Consider the following 17,983-nt stretch of genomic DNA (forward strand, 5'->3'; position numbering starts at 1 on the left):
GCCCAGCAGAATCATCGGGGGCACCAGGACCGGACAGAGGGGTGGACAGAGAGGCAGGCCCCAATTGAGACCGAAAACACCGAACGCTCCAAGAGGTCTCAGCCGGACAGGCTCTAGGGGAGGAAACCGGGGTGAAGACTACCCCTGCGAGCGACCGTCTGCCCGGGGCACCGCCCACCCTGGCCGCCCTGTCCAATGGAAACCCAACGGCACTGCGGCACCGCCCATCTGTTGGTCTGGACGCCGCGAAGGCGGGGCCCGCAGTTCGGTTGCGCCGCGGAGCGCAGCTGTGAGCGAGTCTTTCTGATCCGGGGCTCCGGAACCCGAGCTGGAGCTGAAGCGCAGGCTGCGGGGAGCGGAGTCGGGAGGTGAGCGCCGAGGGGACTGAGAGGGAGGGAAGGTTTCGGCTAAAGGACGAGAGGATCGGCCTCCGCGGCCAGGACGGTGGGACCCCGGCAGGCGGGTGTCTGGAGGCGGCCCTGCTCACTCGGCAGCCAAGGCCCGGCCCGCCGGAGCCGAGAGTACACCTCGGCCCCACAGTCCCTGCTCGGCCCTCCCCGACCGTTCCCGAGCGTCGGCGGCAGCGCCCTGAATTCTGCGGGCGCGGGGCGCGAGGCCCCGGCGTTCGTGTCGAACTCGGGCTGACGAGAGGCGGGGCCGGCGGCGGGGGCGGGGGCGGCGGTCGCGGGCCCGGCGGCCTGCGGAAGCGCAGCGTCGGGGCCGCGCCTGCTCGCGGGGTCGGCGCGCCGACTGCGCGGGGGCGTGGCCTGCGCCCCTGACTGCGCCGCGGGGCTGGCCTTTGGTGAGGTGGCTGCGGCTCGCTGCAGGGCCGGCCCCGGGGCCCGACGGTCTCTCGCCGACAGCAAGCTAGGCGACCTGTTGGAGTGTGAAATTCCTCCCCGAGCTTGCTTGTTCTGCAGGTCTCAGGCCTTCTTTGGTCCGCTGAGGGTGAGGGCGGGCGAGAGGCCTGTGAGCTGTTGCTGAGGAGTTGAAATGCTGAGAAGCTGCAGCCCAAAAAATGAAAAACTTTGCAGGAAAAAACTTTGCAACGATTTATCTACACTGCACGGAAGTGAACACTAGGCATCTCGGGGTGGCGAGGAGATTCCCTTGAGGGGCGTCAATGGCCTTTTCCATATGTGATCTCATTTAAACCTCTGAACGACCGACCCTGAGACAAAAACTCCAGTGTTGCCATCAGTAGGGGGAGTGCTGGGGGATCTTGGGCATTGCCTTCATTTTGCCTACGGGGGAGAGATTGGGGAGGGAGAAGACAAGCACATTCGAAGAGCATCTATGACTGGTAAAGGTTTGGCATCTCTCGCGGTGCCCTGCTGTGGATTAATTGTGCCCTGGGTCCAGAAATTTCTTTAGAGCCCATTGGCTACAGGCTTCCTGTATTAGAATTCCATTGGTATTTCTTATAATGTAGCTGGAAACATTACTTAGCTGTTCAGATTAAGGATGCATTCTATAAATAAAGTAACCCATATGAACTTTCTTACCATTTTTTTAAAGCTACTTTTCAGGTAGATTACTAAGACTGGTTGATTGAAATCTGTGCTAGGCAAGGACCGAGAAAAAAACATAGGCGAAATAACATCTTGCCAGATTTTCTCTGTAGTGCTTTGTTTGCCCTCTGATATTTACTGGAATGTCATCTAATAAAAATCTCCTGGCTTGGGTTAAACACAGTGTAGGTTGGGGGCAGAGACGGGCAGAAGGGGGCATCTGAGAGTTCTAAAAAGAAATGAGGGCTTTTCAGAAGGTCGGTGTTGATCAGAAGCGTCTGTATTTTGAACTGACTTACAGGAGCAAATGTACTTTACGGGATATCATTTTCATCCTGGCGAGCACTCCCTTGAGCCCAGCACACATCAGGTTCCAACTCCTTCACGGCCTTCGTTCTTAGAGATATGGGATAACATTCAGGGATTGTCCTGTGATTCTGAAGTTAGTGACATTTAGCTTTTGAGGATTCTTTTTCTTTAGGTAGCCATGTCAATGTATAATACTATACACTAGTTAGTATAAAATGTTATACTATATAGTGCTTTTTCCTATAATGGCTGTGTCTTGAGTTATTTGTACTTGAAAGGAATACCTATGTCAGAGGATGGAGGCTTTGAGCCATGTGAATGAAATGAAAACTGGAAGCTTAAAGTCTTAGCTCTGCCTTAAGTTTGCAGCTTTATGAGTGGGGGCATCTTATTTATTTTGTTCACTATTGTATCTCAAGCACCTAGCTCAGTGCTTGGCCCGCAGTAAGTGCTTAATAAACATTTGTTGAATGAGTGAAAAAAAAAAGTGTTGCTAACCAATACCCACCCATTTGCCACACTCACATCACAGGGAAGGTGAGGTCATCAGGGATGAAGTCACTAGCCACTGCCAGTCACCTGGCCCAAGGGTAGCCTCATCATGGACTGGCAGGCTTATTCTGTGCATAGGAGAGATGGACAGTGAATGCCAAGTTTAGTTCAAGTAGAATAAATCAGCTGAGGGTTTCAGCTGAATAAATTGGTTGAGAGTGCTACAGCTCTAGATCTAGAGCTGGTTCAGTGGAACATTTGGGGGTCTGGAGTCATCTGTTCCGAATAGTGCCCATGTACCTTGGTTCTTGAGCACAGTGCAAGAGGTAGGTGAGGATTCACAGAGAAGGCTATCGGGTAAGTGTTTGCTGAGAAGGAATGAGGCCCCTGGTTTTGCTGTTCATTTGGACCTTATTAAACACTGGTTGTACTACCATAAATCTTGTGCTTGACACTCCTGGGTGAGTCATTTTTTTTAAAGTGATAAAATATGTTTATTAACATAATTAAGCATAGCAACATATTCTTTAAGCTTAAAATATACTTCAGTTGCTCACTGACCTGGGTGAGTCATCTTCAGCCAAGATAGCTCCCCTTCTCTAGACGAGGAGAGTAGTTAATGTTTAGGGTTCATACAGGACTAATTCTGATTAGGGATTTAAAGGAAACAAGGGAGGTCTATGTTTTGTTTTCTTTTTAACCCCAGATTAGGTTATGAGGCTGGAATCTTTATAGAATCGATCCTAACCCTCTCTGCCTTCTCCCATCACCCTTGCTCCAACCAGTGCAGGCCTGAGTGTTTGTTCCAGCATGTCGGAGGGCGAGTCCCAGACCGTACTCAGCAGTGGCTCAGACCCAAAGGTCGAATCCTCATCCTCAGCTCCTGGCCTGACGTCAGTGTCACCTCCTGTGACCTCCACGACCTCCGCAGCTTCCCCAGAGGAAGAAGAAGAAAGTGAAGATGAGTCTGAGATCTTGGAAGAGTCACCCTGTGGGCGCTGGCAGAAGAGGCGAGAAGAGGTGAGGTAGCAGTAGTGACTCTTGAGAGTGAGACTAAGAGGCAAGACGTGGAGGGGCAGAGTCTCCGCGGGGCCGACCGAACTCCAACGGGCCAGAGCCCGGGAGAAGGGGATCGTGCGGAGCATCACAATCGAGAGCGCGTGTGGTAACTTTAATTCCCTTTCATTTGGATTTCTTCTCAGGTGAATCAGCGGAATGTACCGGGTATCGACAGTGCATACCTGGCCATGGATACAGAGGAGGGTGTAGAGGTTGTGTGGAATGAGGTACAGTTCTCTGAGCGAAAGAACTACAAGCTGCAGGAGGTAAGTAATGGTGAAAGGATGCAGCCTGTGAGGTGTTAGGATGCTGGTGTAAAGAGGCATTGGGGTTGGGAAGCTACTATGAGAAGAGTACATTGGGGTTCGATCATTTCTAGGGGGGATAGGGAATGGCTTTTTAGGATGATAATGCTTTCTGAAGCCTGTTATCCCAATGTTTCCCCTGCTTCCAGGAAAAGGTCCGTGCTGTGTTTGATAATCTGATTCAGTTGGAACATCTCAACATTGTCAAGTTTCACAAGTATTGGGCTGACATTAAAGAGAACAAGGCCAGGGTAAGAACTTTTTCCTGAGCTTACTGCAAAGAGACTAGCTACACTTATTGTTCATTCTATATTCAGAAAAAGATAGTTTTGAAACAGAGCTGGAATCAGCTGCTGTTGAGATGAGAGTAAGGCTATGACCACCACCTGTGCCTTTTGTCTGGTTATAGTCGGGACAGAAATCAGTGAATTTTTGTTTCTTCCTTCCCGTAGCTCATATTGCTCAGTAGTTTTCATTTGCCCTATTAGATCTAAGGAAGTGATGCTAAGAACAAAAGAGAGATACTTTATTAAGAAAAACACCAGGCTTCCAAATTTTATGTATATGTTGTATATGTGTTACCTAGATAAGGGATCATTTCTACTATAAGGATTTATTTGTGTGCTTTGCCTCTCCAGGTCATTTTTATCACAGAATACATGTCATCTGGGAGTCTTAAGCAATTTCTGAAGAAGACCAAAAAGAACCACAAGACTATGAATGAAAAAGTATGGAGGGAGAGCAGAAAAAGCTTTAGGCTGGTTTGGAGGCTTAAAAAAGATTATGTTAATTATGAAGCTGATCAGGATGGGATGGAGGGAACTGGTTGGAGGGTTAAGGGAGGGGATTACTGCTGACCCTTGGATCAAACTCTGTTCCAGGCTTGGAAGCGTTGGTGCACACAAATCCTCTCTGCCCTAAGGTGAGTAGGATCTGGTTAGTGTCTTTCCCATATTTATTCCTGATTTAGTTCCTCCAAACAGAGTTCAGGGCACTACTCTGCCGTTCTTTTCTGCCTCTCCCCACTTTCTTTGAGTCATATACTTCAAGATTAGGCCCCTGTCGGTCTTTTAAAGGGTTCATCCTAACGCCTTGACCACGATGCTGTCTCCCACCTCTTCTCCTAGCGCTTATCCAGCTATTTAACTCATCAGGCATAATGGAGATTCAGAGTGTGGGTATTATCTTTGTGGTGACCAGCAGGAGACCAGGCCCTTGCTCCTCTCAGCCCTTGGGATCCCCCTGCCCTAATTTCCCAGTGGCCCCTCTAACAGCCCAGTGCCCCCACAGCTACCTGCACTCCTGTGACCCCCCCATCATCCATGGGAACCTGACCTGTGACACCATCTTCATCCAGCACAACGGACTCATCAAGATTGGCTCTGGTGAGGGGAGGGAGAGGTTCTGGGCAGGGGAGCCTCGGGAATTTGGGAACCATGGGGGTAAGATGAAAGGAATGGGGGAAGACAGAGCACAGTTCTGAGGTGTGGGCTGGTGATAAGAGAAAGGACCTTACTAGGGGTCATTGATAGAGAGAGGCCAGTCAATTAGTGGAGAAGGCGTAGGGTCTAATCTTGTACCTTTTTGGAGGGAAACGGGGGTTCATACAGAGATCTTGACAGGAGGTTGGGAAAGGGCAAGGGTTGGGTGTAAGGGATGATTTGAGTCCCTGGGGCCAGACCCTACCAAAGGAGGTCCCAGGCTGTGCCTGCTGTGAGTGCTTTCATTTGCTGTGTATACGTGTGCAGTGTTTAACATTTCCGTGTGCCGTGTCTGTGTGTTGTTTGTGTGTCCATTTGTCTGGGGCTTGGCTGCTCCATCGCTCACAACTTTTCTCTGTTTTCCTCCCTCCCGCTTACGGGCTGCTCTGTACCCAACAGTCTTTCATAGGATTTTTGCTAATGGTGAGAGCTCCCTCTGCCCTACTTGGGGCGCTGTTTGTGCTTCCTCTGCTCCCCTTTGCGGCTGCCCAGTGCATGCAGTCGTGGGAGCAAACACCGTTCCCCTGCCTAATTATGCCTGCTTGGCTTCTGCGCTACCAGCCCTCCCCCTGCTTGCCTTCATAACCTGCTTGTTTCCTGTGGATTCTGCCTGGCTGGCCACTCACGTCCTGGATTCTTAATCGCCCTCATCATCAGGCTGGTTCCCTAAGTCATACTGTGCTCCCAGACTCTCTGTGACTTGTAGTCATTGTTTATGATCCCAGTGAGTCCAAACTGGGCCTGGCCCTGGTTCCTCGTTCAGCTCTGTGGCAGGCAATGTTGAGGAATAAGAGAGTAGGGCAGGGGTCTAAAAATTTTTGTGGATTACAAGTGAAGCTGATTTAAGGGTATTGGTTCAGTTTTGAGCTGTTTTTGAGTTTCAGTCAGTAAAGGTGGGTAAGAAGGACGCTGTCTACTTGGTTGTATGTTACTCCTTCTTATCCATCTTCATCCAAGTTTCTGAGGTCTCTTAATTGTTCCAGATTAGGAAGGGCTGCCTGTGTTTTTACACTGTTTGCAGGGTGGATGAAAGAACTAGACCAAACGTTTTCATGTGATCTGGGGTTAGGTGTGCCTGGGCTTTGGGGAAGGTAAGCAGGTCACAAGTGAGTTTTTCCTTAGACTGTGTTGTTCCTTGCCAGCCCAAAGCCCCCGTGTACCTGTTAGTTTAGTGCGGAGCCTTTGTTGCTACCGAGTTAGGGACCTTAGATGAGAAGCAGTAGACCTGAGAAAGGGGAGATAGGTGGTGTTCACGTTTAGTCCGGAGTTCATGATGGGGAAGGGATAGGTTTGCGCCTGTTGAGGGTTAAAGACTTCAGGAGAGAATTTGTCTTTTGGGGGCCTCTCTCTGGAGTGAGGCTGTGCTTTGTTGATGGTGGTCAGATTGTGGGTATCTCCCCTACTCCCAGTGGCTCCTGACACTATCAATAATCATGTGAAGACTTGTCGGGAAGAGCAGAAGAATCTCCACTTCTTTGCACCAGAATATGGAGGTGAGGCATCCCAGTTTCTCTGCCCTGTGCCCATACCCCAGGTTTTCCACTTTACAACCTGAGGGTCGGAGGTAACATAACTGAAACTTTCGTCCTTCTCTACTGGCATGCAATAAGTTTTAAGACACCTCTGCCATGCCCTGCCCGGATCCTCTGATTCACCAAAGCTTCTGTGTTTCCCCTAGAAGTCACTAATGTGACAACGGCAGTAGACATCTACTCCTTTGGCATGTGTGCACTGGAGGTGAGGAGACCAGAAGGGTGGGTAGTGGAAAGGGGTCAAATTAGAAGATAGAAGGGAAATGGAGGGTTGACAACTAAGGTACTGGTCTTGAGGGAGTGATTGTGGGAGCGCTGAGGTTCTTAGGTCTCTGTTTTTCCTTTTTATTACCCCTCACTGCAGATGGCAGTGCTAGAGATTCAGGGCAATGGAGAGTCCTCATATGTGCCACAGGAAGCCATCAGCAGTGCCATTCAGCTTCTAGAAGACCCATTACAGAGGGTAAGAATCTTCAGGATCACTCCTCCTTAACAGACTTTGAAATGTCTTCAGATTTTTCTTCCTTTTACCTACTGGGAATATGCTCTCTTCTTTTTTTTTTTTTTTTTTGCGGTACGCGGGCCTCTCACTGTTGTGGCCTCTCCCATTGCGGAGCACAGGCTCTGGACGAGCAGGCTCAGTGGCCATGGCTCACGGGCCCAGCCGCTCCACGGCATGTGGGATCTTCCCGGACCGGGGCACGAACCCGTGTCCCCTGCATCGGCAGGCGGACTCTCAACCACTGTGCCACCAGGGAAGCCCTATGCTCTCTTCTAAGAGTAAGAAAACATAAAGCAGAAAGGGCACTCAAAGTAGTGAACATTTTCTTAGGTGTTTTTGGTACACAGACACACACAGACATTCTCTCTCTCTCTCACAGGTTAGGGGTTTAAGATGGGTAATATTGGGACTAAAGTTTGTGTGTTAACTTAGGTTTGTCTACGTGAAGGCAAACTAATTTGATGGTTACCTCAGGTAATTGGTATACACTCTCAGACAACCATCTTGGTATGTATTTTTCTTTCATATAGGCATGACCATCATTGGCACACACCCTTTTATTTATTGTTTATTTATTTATTTATTCATTCATTCATTTATTTGGCTGTGCCAGGTCTTAGTTTCGGCACATGGGAATCTTCGTTGCTGCGTGCAGGATCTTCGTTGCGTCATGTGGGATCTTTAGTTGCGGCATGCACACTCTTAGTTGTGGCCTGTGGGACTCTAGTTCCCTGACCAGGGATCAAACCCGGGCTCCCTGCATTGGGAGCGCAGAGCCTTAGCCACTGGACCACCAGGGAAGTTCCAACCATCTTGATATTTTTGAACAAATCAATCAGTTTGAATTACTCAAATTAGTCATTTGGGGTTTTATATTTATGTAGTTTTTAGGGAAAGTGCCCTGAAATAAATGAGCTAAGATTTAAAGGATATAGAGGGGGACTTCCCTGGTGGCGCAGTGGTTAAGATTCTGCGCTCCCAATGCAGGGGGCCCGGGTTCGATCCCTGGTCAGGGAACTAGATCCCACATGCATGCCGCAACTAAGAGTTCGCATGCCGCAACTAAGACCCGGCATAACCAAAATGGAAAATAATAATAATAAATAAAAAGGATATAGGGGTTATGAATCAGGAAGTAGACTATAGTAAGTAGGGTCTGGACAGGAAGGTCCAAACAAGGTTAGTTTGTAACTCATTAGATGCTTATAAAAGGGAGGAGGATAACATGTATAAAATGGATAACTAATAAGAACCTGCTGTATAAAAAAATAAATAAAATTCAAAAAAAGGGGGAGGAGAGAAAAGAAGGAAGATTAGTGGGAAGTCTTGAGGCTAGTGTGGAATAAGTTTCTAGTTCAGTGTCAGGGTGGGCTGTTCAAGTAAGAGATTAGGTATATGGCCTTGTTGGCCTTCCAGATTGAAAGGAGGAGAGCAGGTTAACTGTCCTGGGACCTGTGGGGTTAGAGGGAGCATGGGGAAGTCCAGTGAATTTAATAAATGATGTAGTGGACAAAGGAAATTGTGGTGGTAGGCTTGGGAAATAAAAAGATGGTAACTATTATTGACCACAGTGGGTGAGTTTGGAAAGAGAGAGGTAAATTTGGTGAGGGTTGGAGAAGGTAGGCAGTGAGTGGGCTAATAAAGCAGAGAGATAGAAAATAAGGAAAAAGAAATCATAAGTTTGAACTGTAAAGAAAAAAAGCTTGCGGTTGGGAAGCAGAAAAATAATGAAAACTAGAAAGACAGTGAATGATACCTTTCATATAATACCTTACAGTTTTCGAAGTCCTTTCAAATACATTAGCAATTTGTTCCCTCAGCCAGTGCTGAGCACCTAGTATGCACACAGCCTTGTGCTGGATATAATGTGAGAGAGAGAGAGAGAGAGACGAACACAGTGGAGTGCTTGCCAGATGCCTGCTCCACTCCCTTGTTCCCTTTTCTAGGAGTTCATTCAAAAGTGCCTGCAGTCTGAACCCGCTCGCAGACCAACAGCCAGAGAACTTCTGTTCCACCCGGCACTGTTTGAAGTGCCCTCGCTCAAACTCCTTGCTGCCCACTGCATTGTGGGACACCAGCGTGAGTCCTCTTGACCCTCCTAGGAATTTTTTTTCCAGTCTGGAGCCTTGTAACTCTCACTGGCATGTTTCCTTTCCTCTTCTACTTCCAAAGGGATTCTTTCCGTTCCTCCCCCACCCTCCCCCAGGACCCCTTGTGCCTTCTGTGATATTAATCTGAACTATCCTTCCATAACTTCCCATTCCATCATGCCCTCCAGACATGATCCCAGAGAATGCTCTGGAGGAGATCACCAAAAACATGGATACCAGTGCTGTACTGGCTGAAATCCCTGCAGGACCAGGAAGAGAACCAGTTCAGACGCTGTGAGTAACTAACTGAGAGGTTCTGAAAGGGACAGATTGGTCACTCCCACCCTGAGGTTTCTGTCAACTGTCCATTCTCTGGGAGTGGTCGAATCGGCAGTTTTGCTCGTTTCCTTCCTTCCATCTTCCTTCTCTTTTCTTCTCCAGGTACTCTCAGTCACCAGCTCTGGAACTGGATAAATTCCTTGAAGATGTCAGGTGAGAGAAGAATGAGAAAAAAAGCTTCCTTGAGGAGGCAGGGGTGGGTGTCCTAAGGCATCCACGGAGCCCATCCGACCTGTCTGATCTCCACTTAGGAACGGGATCTACCCCCTGACGGCCTTTGGGCTGCCTCGGCCCCAGCAGCCACAGCAGGAGGAGGTGACATCACCTGTGGTGCCGCCGTCTGTCAAGACTCCAACACCTGAACCGGCTGAGGTGGAGACCCGCAAGGTGGGGCTGTGTGGGTGTGGCTGTCTCTGTGGTCGTGGTGGAAGGGAGAGAGGACATCTCAGATAAGGCTTTGCCCTTTAGGGAGAAGAATGTGTTTCTGCTCCCTGGCGTTCATGTCCCGTGGGCTGGAAAGGCTTCCAGCTCTTGTGGGTTTTTTGCTCACTGGTCCCTACTCTAGTGACCCTCTCTGTCCCCTCTCCCTAGGTGGTGCTGATGCAGTGCAACATCGAGTCGGTGGAGGAGGGCGTCAAACACCATGTAAGGCTCAGGGCCGGGGCTGCATGGGGCTGGGTGGCCAGAGGGTGGGGAAGGGGAGCCTCATTTTCTGACTGTCCTACTCTCCAGCTGACGCTTCTGCTGAAGCTGGAGGACAAACTGAACCGGCACCTGAGCTGTGACCTGATGCCAAGTGAGTCTTTCCTTTCCCTCAGAGGATGGAGAGTCTATGAGCCTTATCTGTGAGGGACATATTCAGGGGTGGGGAAGGTGACAGGGCAGTAACACATTGACTCACATAGAATGAGTATCGTTGCCCCTAAAATTGGAGGGTGGATCTGACAGTTTTGCTTGTGTCATTCTTTCCCAGCCAGGGTCACCTGACTGGGGCTGTTCCAAGGGCTCTGTGCCCCTCACTGCTGCACTGTACTCACCCTCTCCCGTTTCTCTGTCAGATGAGAACATCCCCGAGTTGGCGGCCGAGCTGGTGCAGCTGGGCTTCATTAGCGAGGTGAGGTTTCTGGCCTCCAGCCGCCCCCGCCGCCCCGGGCTGCCCCTTCTCTCCTCTGCCCGGTCTCACTGAGCTCCTCCCCTTTAGGCGGACCAGAGCCGACTGACTTCTCTGCTGGAGGAGACCCTGAGCAAGTTCAATTTTGCCAGGAACAGCACCCTGAACTCAGCCGCTGTCACCGTCTCCTCTTAGAGCTCACTCGGGCCCAGCCCCTAATCTGAGCTGTGGCTGTCACGACATGTGCTACAGCCTTCCTGCCCCTTCCCCCCAGACAGTATTACCCTGTGAAGCCCCTCTCTCCTTTATTATTCAGGAGGGCTTTGGGGCTCCCTGGTTCTGAGCATCACCCTACCCACCCCTCCCCTTCTCTTCCATCCCTCTGCACTTTGTTTACTTGTTTTGCACAGACGTGGGCCTGGGCCTTCTCAGCAGCCGCCTTCTACTAGTCGGAGGCTAGTAGCTGATCTGCTGGCTCCCGCCCAGCCTGTGTGGAAAGGAAGCCCACGGGCGCTGGGAGCTGAATTCTACAATCCCGCTGGGGCGGACGGGGCGGGAGAGAAGGGTGGTGCTGCAGGGGTGGCCCCGGGGGGCCATTCGATTCGCCTCAGTTGCTGCTGTAATAAAAGTCTACTTTTTGCTACGCGCGTCGTGTGGGTGTGTGTGTGGGGGGGGGGGTGTCTGTGGGGGGGGGGGGCGCGCGCGCGCCTGCCTCTCCCGCCAGGGGGCGCGGAGGTTGGGCTGCAGGTGCTCAGGGAGAGCGGAACTGGCCGGGGAGCGAGGGCGGGGCCAGGGCAGGTAGAGCTGCCCCGCGGCCAGCGCTGAGGGACCCATGAAGTGCCGCTGCCGCCTCTGCGTTTTCGGTAATTTCTGGCCCTTCCGGTCGCCTTCTCCCCTGAGCGCCCACCCTGGACCCGCCCTATGCCCCGTGGCCGACTGCGGGCGGCAGCGAGGGGCCTCCGCCGCCTCGGCCGTCTGCTCTCCCGCTCAGGCCTGCCCCTCCCCCCGTGCTTTGCAGACGCGGCCAGGGGGCCCCGGCGGCTCATGCGCGTGGGCCTGGCGCTGATCCTGGTGGGCCACGTGAACCTGCTGCTGGGGGCCGTGCTGCACGGCACCGTCCTACGGCACGTGGCCAACCCCCGCGGCGCCGTCACCTCGGAGTACACCACCGCCAATGTCATCTCCGTGGGCTCCGGGCTGCTGGTGAGCGGGGCCGGGCCGTGGGGCGGGCGGTTGGCGCTGGAGAGCGGCGCGGGCCTCAGGTTTTGTTTCTTCCAGAGCGTTTCCGTGGGACTTCTGGCCCTTTTGACATCCAGGAACCTTCTTCGCCCACGACTGGTGAGGGGATTTCTGGAGCTTTAATGAGGAGGCCCGGAGTCAGGGAAATGGGGGCTGACTCAGCTTCATCTCTGGTGGGAGGAGGAGCCCCAGATGGAGTAACCGAGGTGTCAGTGGGAGAGGCAGCCACCCCCAGGCTGCTCACCCTGACCTCTGCCCCTGCCAGCACTGGGCCCTGCTGGCACTAGCCCTGGTGAACCTTCTCTTGTCTGCTGCCTGCTCCCTGGGCCTCCTCCTCGCTGTGTCATTAACTGTGGCCAACGGCGGCCGCCGTCTTATTGCTGACTGCCACCCAGGACTGCTGGATCCTTTGTTACCACTGGACCAGGGGCCTGGACACACTGACTGCCCCTTTGACCCCACAAGAATCTATGTGAGTCCTTTCTCTTCCCAGCCTTTCTGCGGTCCACGGAGCCTTGGCCCTGCCCTGTGATCGCCCCTACTTGCCGCTCCTGCCCCGCTTCCTCTAGCCTCCCGCCCTTCCCTCACCGTTTAGGAGACAGCCTTGGCTCTCTGGATCCCTTCTTTGCTCATGTCTGCAGCGGAGGCTGCTCTGTCTGGTTACTGCTGTGTGGCTGCGCTCGCCCTACGTGGGGTTGGGCCCTGTAGGGAGGAAGGGCTACAGGAGCAGGTAAGGAAGATGCACAGGAAGGGTTCACTCAACACAGAATGCGTTGAAAAGATGCTGAATTATATACAGGGCCGGAGTACTAACCCCACCCTCTTCTGTAGCTGGAGGAACTGACAGAGCTTGAACTTCCTAAATGTAGGAGGCAGGAAAATGAGCAGCTACTGGATCAAACTCGAGAAATCCAGATACCACAGAAAAGTTGGGTTTAGGGACAGGTAATGGGCCAGGAGGATTGTGGCCTGGGAAAGGGTGGTGGCAGGGACCACTCTTAGAACTGGGTTGGGTCCTTTGCTATGCTGCTTGCCCTCTGACTCAGGCTCTTCCTTCTATCAAGCAGGTGCTGATCCGGAGGCTCAGTCCACAAGGATCTTCCACTGACCCCTAGGATATGTTTATATAATAACAGTTGTAATAAAAGAACTTCTACTTCATTGTGATTCCTTTTGGGGGAAAGGGGCGCTGGGCTAGTGTTGGGGGTGAACTTGATCAAAGAATACAGTGGTCTCAGTTACTTACAAGACTTTAATGAGGGATGGAACCTACTAACTCTGCCAGTTACTGAAAGGAGAAGCTGGTGCTGGGCAGTCCCCCGCACCACTGACTGATGAACTTCAGCACGTCTTGGCACACAGGGCTGTGGGAGGTCTGTGAGGAAACAGAGAGCATGAGAGGAACTCAGCAGCGCTGGGAAAAAACATTCCTGATACAAAGAAAACTTGCTCCATCTCAGTGTGGGGAGCAGGGTTCAGGCCTGCACCTGCCCTCTTGACAGCACCTCCCCTACGCGGCACGGTTGCTGGTGGGTTCTTCAGCGCTGTTCTCCCTACCCCCATCTCTCAAGCCTTCCTCTCTAACCTTGATGGCCATAAGGAACTTATTCCAGTTGTCCTTGTTAGCTGCCTTCCCTGGCCGCTTAAATTCAATTTTGTTCCTCAGAATGGGGTATCCTGGAGGGGCGGGGGGAGAAAAAAAGATGAACTGGAGTTTGCGATGGGTTGAGGGGGAAGAATGAAGAGCAATTTAGGGGTAGAAAGTAGGCTGTTCTTGTCCTCTGCATCCTTTCCTGAATCACAGTAAAATAGTTTCTTGATCCTGCTGTTTTTCCCTCCTCTCCACCCACCACAGAACATGGGGTGCTGTAGGGTTCTGTACCTGTAATGAGGCAGGGCAGTGCCCGAACTCCAGTGCTGGCCGCCACCAGGGAAGCCTCGTAGGCACCGCGCTCATCCCGAGGTAGAACCTGCTCCAACCGCTGGTCCATTGAGATTGTGAGCACCCAGTCTCGAACCTCTTCTCTCTGAGCCTCCTGGGAAGGACAGAGCAGCTTCACGCAGGGCAGGGCAAGTGGAAGGTGGTGGGTAGAGGGTTTGCTGAGCCGTCATCCTGTGCACCACCTTTCACCCACAAACGATCCTCCTGGGATTGGCGGTCACAGTCACAGCCTTAGCTTTTTCCTCTGCTTCTGCTTTCACTGAACGAACAGTGAGGGCTGAGGCCCTTCCAGAGACGTTGCTGACTGATGCCATTACAAAGTGTTGGGAGGACCATCCTAAAGTGGCCTCCCTTTCCAGTGCGCTCACACTCGTGAGGCCTCCTGTTCTCCAATCCTGTGCCCTTACCGGGACGTGCTGCTTGGCTGGGAGTGGCACCTCAAAGGGAATGTCTGTATCCTGAAAGTCAGAGTGGTCAAGGGCATCCAGAGTCCCTTCTTCGATTGCCTGCGGCAGAGTGGGCAGCCATGAGATAGGCACAGCCTGTGACAGGCAAAACCTCCCAACCTCTGGGCACAACTGCCCTACTCACATCGGTCAGATCCAAAAAGCGGTTGAGGAAGATGAAGGCCATGTTCTCCCAGCCAACTGCCTGCACCAGAGAAAAGGTACAAGTGGGAGTGAGCAGCTGGGCGTGGCTGTGTTTCTCCAGGATGCAGGGGGGAGAACCCAGGAAGATACAGGAAAATGATCTCCGTAACGTCAGCCCTACGCTCAGCTCTGCTCTACCTGAGCAGCGGGGATTTCCTACTTTCCAACTTTTGATTTCCTTCTCTCCTGGGCCCCGCCCTTGCTTGGCCCCATTGCTCACCTTGGCGGCAATGCCTGCTTCATAGAAGGCCTTGTCTGCAGGTAGTAGCTGGGTGTGACGTAAGAGTGAAACAGAAAGCCTGGCAGCCACAGTTTCCTATGGGTTAAAGTCAAAGCACTATGATCCTGGCACTATGTGACTGAGCTGCCAGACCAATGATCTTATAACTAAGGCAGCCATAGAACCAGAAAACCAACAATCAATATTAAATTGCTCTGGGTCATGCAGTTCTGGGTCTTAGTTTTTTTTTCATCTGCGCAAGAGAACTGGACCTAGGTTATTTCTAAATTTCCTCCCACCTCTAGAATTCTACTGTCCAACTCCGGGAAATAAATATACAATATACTATCATGGATAAGCCAAAGGCATGTATATATTATAAGAGGTCAATGCAGAAATCATGGAATTTGAATGTTTGAGCATAATGAGGCTGGAGCTGTGTGGGCACAGAGCCCTAAGAAGGTCAGAGGAATACAAAGAAAACCATCTCAGCAAGGGTAAAGAGAAGCTAGGAGAGCAGTGGGCCAAGCCTGAGACCGTCCAGAACTTGAACTCATTCAACTTCATACATTTGAAGCTGTGTCTGTAAGACTGAGAGCGCCTCCCCACTCTTGTCTCACCAGCTGTTGGATGCTCTGGGCCGCAGAGCGAGTGGCATAGTAATGCGCGATCAGCAGCATGGTCTCGAACTCCTCGTGGGCTGGAGAGTTTGCCTCGCTGGACTTCACCAAGTTTTCACACTAGAGCAGGGAGAGTGCACAGCCTGGGTCAGGGGTCAGAGGAGTGCCAGGGCCAGAGTGGTCAACTGATGGCCACCTGGACAGAGGAAGGTAGAGTCCGAGGGTGAAGGTTTATGTGCGTGAAAGAAAAGGCGAGGACAGGGACAGGCGGAGTGGCCTTTCGGCTCTGCTGTCCAGGCGACTTCCTCACCAGGTTGAAGAGGACGTCCCGAAGGTCAGCCCAGTTGTGATAGGCCTCGGCACTGTTGGTCCCGGGGGAGCTCACCATGTCAGTGAAGATCCTTCTGTAGATGTTGAAGTTCTGGAGGTGGAGGGGGAAGGAGAGCTGAGTGAGAAGAGCACAACTAGAAGAGAAAGTCAGGGGAAGTGGGGCCAAAGAGGAAAACAGGCTGTAAACGTGCACGCGCGCGGAGGAGCTATGGGACGCTGCTGGACAAAGTGTTATTTTAAGAGAAGAGGAAGAAGGGCAAGAAAAAGCGATTTCTTCCCATCTGGCGCCGTGGGTGTGGGCAAATGTGGGACTGTGAATGTGCAGTCACACTGTTAACGGGGTGACAGTGTCCGGAGAGCTGTGATGCTCAGACAGGAGAGCGGTGCTCACTCTGGAGGAAGTTAGGAAGGCCCTAGAGGTGTGTGCGGTTCATCTCTGAAAGACTGTTCCCTGCGTGTTAGCTAAGGGCACGGGCAGGTTGCTGGGTGTTCCTTCCAAGGATAAATCCTCTAGAGAGGCTGTACATTCCTGAAGAGGCTGGGTGGGGTCTCTGGGGACCATGCTCTCTAATGAAAGAATCCTTTGAGAAGACAGATCCTGAGGGCGTGAGTGGTTCTTGAGAAGGTAAGAATTTCCTTGAGGAAACGTTCACCCCAAGGAGCCGGCTGATACCTGTGGGTTAGCAGGGGCTCCGTGTTGCACATACAGGGCCAGTGCCTGGGCACAGCCACCCTCTCGGATCAGGTGCGTCGCATACAAAGCCACGTACTTGTGCAGAATCTTGTAGTTCTGTTCCAGAGGTGCAGGAAAAGCAAGGGGAGGTTGGGGTCAGTAAGACCAAGCAGTGAGGGTGGGGTGGTGACTTGAGGCCATGGATTTGTTTAGGCGGCCAAGGGCATATGCAAGCCAGGCCCAGCTAGGCCTCTGACCCCACTGTCAGAGTGTGAAGACTGAGCTCTCTGACGCTGATTAGGGATCTCTGGGGTTTGGGCTTTGGAGGAAGTAAAGAGAGACAGCTCTGGGACAGGTGGGGAGTCAGAAAAATACATAGAAGAGCTGGCAGTGGGATGAAGAGAGGAGTACCTGCTTGGTAGCGGTTTCAATGCACTTGTCCCACTGGCCCTGCTCCACATATAGGTCCAAAGCAGCCACCACATCCACACCCACCAGCTACGGATCAGTTGAAAAGACAGAGTTACACGAGGAGAAGGAGACAGAGATCTCTTGAGCTTGCCTCCTGCTGACTCTGCCAGTCTCACCGAGTCCACTTTGCCCTGGTTCTTGAGGAAGTCTTTATAATGCTGGTCCACATAGTCTTCATACCTGTGAAGATGTGCAGAGATCTCGCACTTCACGGTCCTGGGATGCACACCCTTCCCATGAGGACTTTCTCCCAATCTTTACAAAAGGAAGTAAAGAGAATTTCTAGTGAGGAGGGGTCATGAGCTTACCGGGGATCTAACTCCTTAGCCACACGCTTGGCCTTGTTCCATTCCTCACCCTCAATGAAAGCATCGATCGCTTCCTTGACTAGGTCCAGGTTCAGATAGAGCTCTGCAGCCTGCACAGTGGAAAGTCAGAGACTGGAGATCATCTTTCCCCTCCCTCCCCAGTCTCCCCCTCTGGGAACTCTCTGTGAACTCTGGGGAAACAGAAATGCATGCCATGCCTGCCGGGAGACCCACCTCATACAGCTTCCCGAGTGCAGGTGTCACCTTTCCACCCGTCTCTGTGCAATCTATTTCTATTCAGTCCCAGCACGCTACTTACTGCACTGTACTTTCCAATTCCAATCAGCTGGGGTCCCACAGCCCGAACTACTTCCAGACTGCGTTGGGGAGGTAGGAACTTGATGGAGAGTTCAGCTGCCTGAGTGGTTGAACAGAAGATAGAAATGGGTAGGAGAGACAAATATTGCTGGGGGGTCCTCGACCTGCTCTGTTTTTTCCCCTCCAGTTGCCAACTTTCTTGCACTCTTCCTCACTTTCCGCCCTCTTGGGCAAATCCTGCCTCATGGTCCATCAGAGCCTTTAAATAGAGGACCTATCTGTTCCTCTCAACTCATCCTCTTTCAGACACTCATCGCTGTCTGAGATCACTGCATTTGGTCCTGTCACCTTTGACAAACTGGTTTCTCAAGTTCTTTGTCACAAACAGAATCTTAGTAGCATGGTATAGAGAAAGAACCCCTAAAATCTGAGCCCAGGGCATTCTGCAACTATTTGTTTTAGGCTTTTCTGAGCTTCAGTT

The 17,983-nt window shown here is 51.8% G+C and overlaps 3 protein-coding genes across 9 annotated transcripts in view; 2 read left to right on the top strand and 1 right to left on the bottom strand.

Annotated features, from left to right (window-relative positions):
- The first annotated feature begins 249 nt into the window (after nt 1–249).
- Nucleotides 250–11,374, top strand: NRBP1 (nuclear receptor binding protein 1). Of its 2 annotated transcripts, none has more exons than XM_060117440.1 (18): nt 250–368; nt 3,098–3,332; nt 3,515–3,637; nt 3,826–3,927; nt 4,315–4,404; nt 4,558–4,598; nt 4,967–5,061; nt 6,567–6,650; nt 6,836–6,894; nt 7,054–7,152; nt 9,138–9,270; nt 9,470–9,575; nt 9,723–9,773; nt 9,872–10,007; nt 10,212–10,265; nt 10,353–10,416; nt 10,679–10,734; nt 10,822–11,374. In XM_060117440.1, exons 2-18 carry the CDS (start codon nt 3,123–3,125, stop codon nt 10,924–10,926), a joined length of 1,608 nt encoding a protein of 535 aa, XP_059973423.1. In that variant the 5' UTR covers nt 250–368; nt 3,098–3,122; the 3' UTR covers nt 10,927–11,374. The 2 variants fall into 2 exon arrangements, with proteins under 2 accessions (XP_059973423.1, XP_059973424.1); XM_060117441.1 differs by having other exon boundaries at nt 283–368; nt 3,103–3,332.
- Nucleotides 11,375–11,477: 103 nt separating this feature from the next.
- KRTCAP3 (keratinocyte associated protein 3) lies at nt 11,478–13,131 on the top strand. Of its 6 annotated transcripts, XM_060117426.1 has the most exons (6): nt 11,478–11,934; nt 12,010–12,069; nt 12,236–12,442; nt 12,566–12,700; nt 12,802–12,915; nt 13,038–13,131. In XM_060117426.1, the coding sequence occupies exons 1-5, from the start codon at nt 11,653–11,655 to the stop codon at nt 12,907–12,909; spliced, it is 792 nt and encodes a 263-aa protein (XP_059973409.1). In that variant the 5' UTR covers nt 11,478–11,652; the 3' UTR covers nt 12,910–12,915; nt 13,038–13,131. The 6 variants fall into 6 exon arrangements, with proteins under 6 accessions (XP_059973409.1, XP_059973407.1, XP_059973406.1 ...); XM_060117424.1 differs by having other exon boundaries at nt 11,478–12,069; nt 13,035–13,131; XM_060117423.1 differs by having other exon boundaries at nt 11,478–12,069.
- Nucleotides 13,132–13,219: 88 nt separating this feature from the next.
- Nucleotides 13,220–17,983, bottom strand: part of IFT172 (intraflagellar transport 172) — a 41,977-nt gene continuing 37,213 nt past the window's right edge. Inside the window, exons 36-48 of the mRNA XM_060117488.1 lie at nt 17,504–17,602; nt 17,185–17,294; nt 16,993–17,056; nt 16,817–16,903; nt 16,406–16,522; nt 15,713–15,823; nt 15,403–15,522; nt 14,783–14,878; nt 14,504–14,563; nt 14,320–14,418; nt 13,853–14,006; nt 13,556–13,647; nt 13,220–13,345 (exon numbers count right to left, since the gene is read on the bottom strand). Of these exons, the coding sequence (XP_059973471.1) occupies nt 13,256–13,345; nt 13,556–13,647; nt 13,853–14,006; nt 14,320–14,418; nt 14,504–14,563; nt 14,783–14,878; nt 15,403–15,522; nt 15,713–15,823; nt 16,406–16,522; nt 16,817–16,903; nt 16,993–17,056; nt 17,185–17,294; nt 17,504–17,602 (1,299 nt within the window). The 3' untranslated portion in view covers nt 13,220–13,255. The remainder of the gene's footprint in view (nt 13,346–13,555; nt 13,648–13,852; nt 14,007–14,319; nt 14,419–14,503; nt 14,564–14,782; nt 14,879–15,402; nt 15,523–15,712; nt 15,824–16,405; nt 16,523–16,816; nt 16,904–16,992; nt 17,057–17,184; nt 17,295–17,503; nt 17,603–17,983) is intronic.

The sequence above is a fragment of the Mesoplodon densirostris genome, chromosome 14 (assembly GCF_025265405.1).
Source record: "Mesoplodon densirostris isolate mMesDen1 chromosome 14, mMesDen1 primary haplotype, whole genome shotgun sequence".
In the NCBI taxonomy this organism is placed as follows: domain Eukaryota; kingdom Metazoa; phylum Chordata; class Mammalia; order Artiodactyla; family Ziphiidae; genus Mesoplodon; species Mesoplodon densirostris.

What these genes read in the sequence shown, in the direction of transcription:
- KRTCAP3 (XM_060117422.1), top strand. Translation starts at nt 11,653, where the DNA reads ATGCCCCGTGGCCGACTGCGGGCGGCAGCGAGGGGCCTCCGCCGCCTC. An exon ending in ACCTTCTTCGCCCACGACTG is followed by an intron (nt 12,070 to 12,235) that starts GTGAGGGGATTT and finishes TGCCCCTGCCAG; the next exon opens with CACTGGGCCCTGCTGGCACT. An exon ending in TTGACCCCACAAGAATCTAT is followed by an intron (nt 12,443 to 12,565) that starts GTGAGTCCTTTC and finishes CTCACCGTTTAG; the next exon opens with GAGACAGCCTTGGCTCTCTG.
- NRBP1 (XM_060117440.1), top strand. Translation starts at nt 3,123, where the DNA reads ATGTCGGAGGGCGAGTCCCAGACCGTACTCAGCAGTGGCTCAGACCCA. An exon ending in ACAAGACTATGAATGAAAAA is followed by an intron (nt 4,405 to 4,557) that starts GTATGGAGGGAG and finishes ACTCTGTTCCAG; the next exon opens with GCTTGGAAGCGTTGGTGCAC. An exon ending in CTGAGGTGGAGACCCGCAAG is followed by an intron (nt 10,008 to 10,211) that starts GTGGGGCTGTGT and finishes CCCTCTCCCTAG; the next exon opens with GTGGTGCTGATGCAGTGCAA.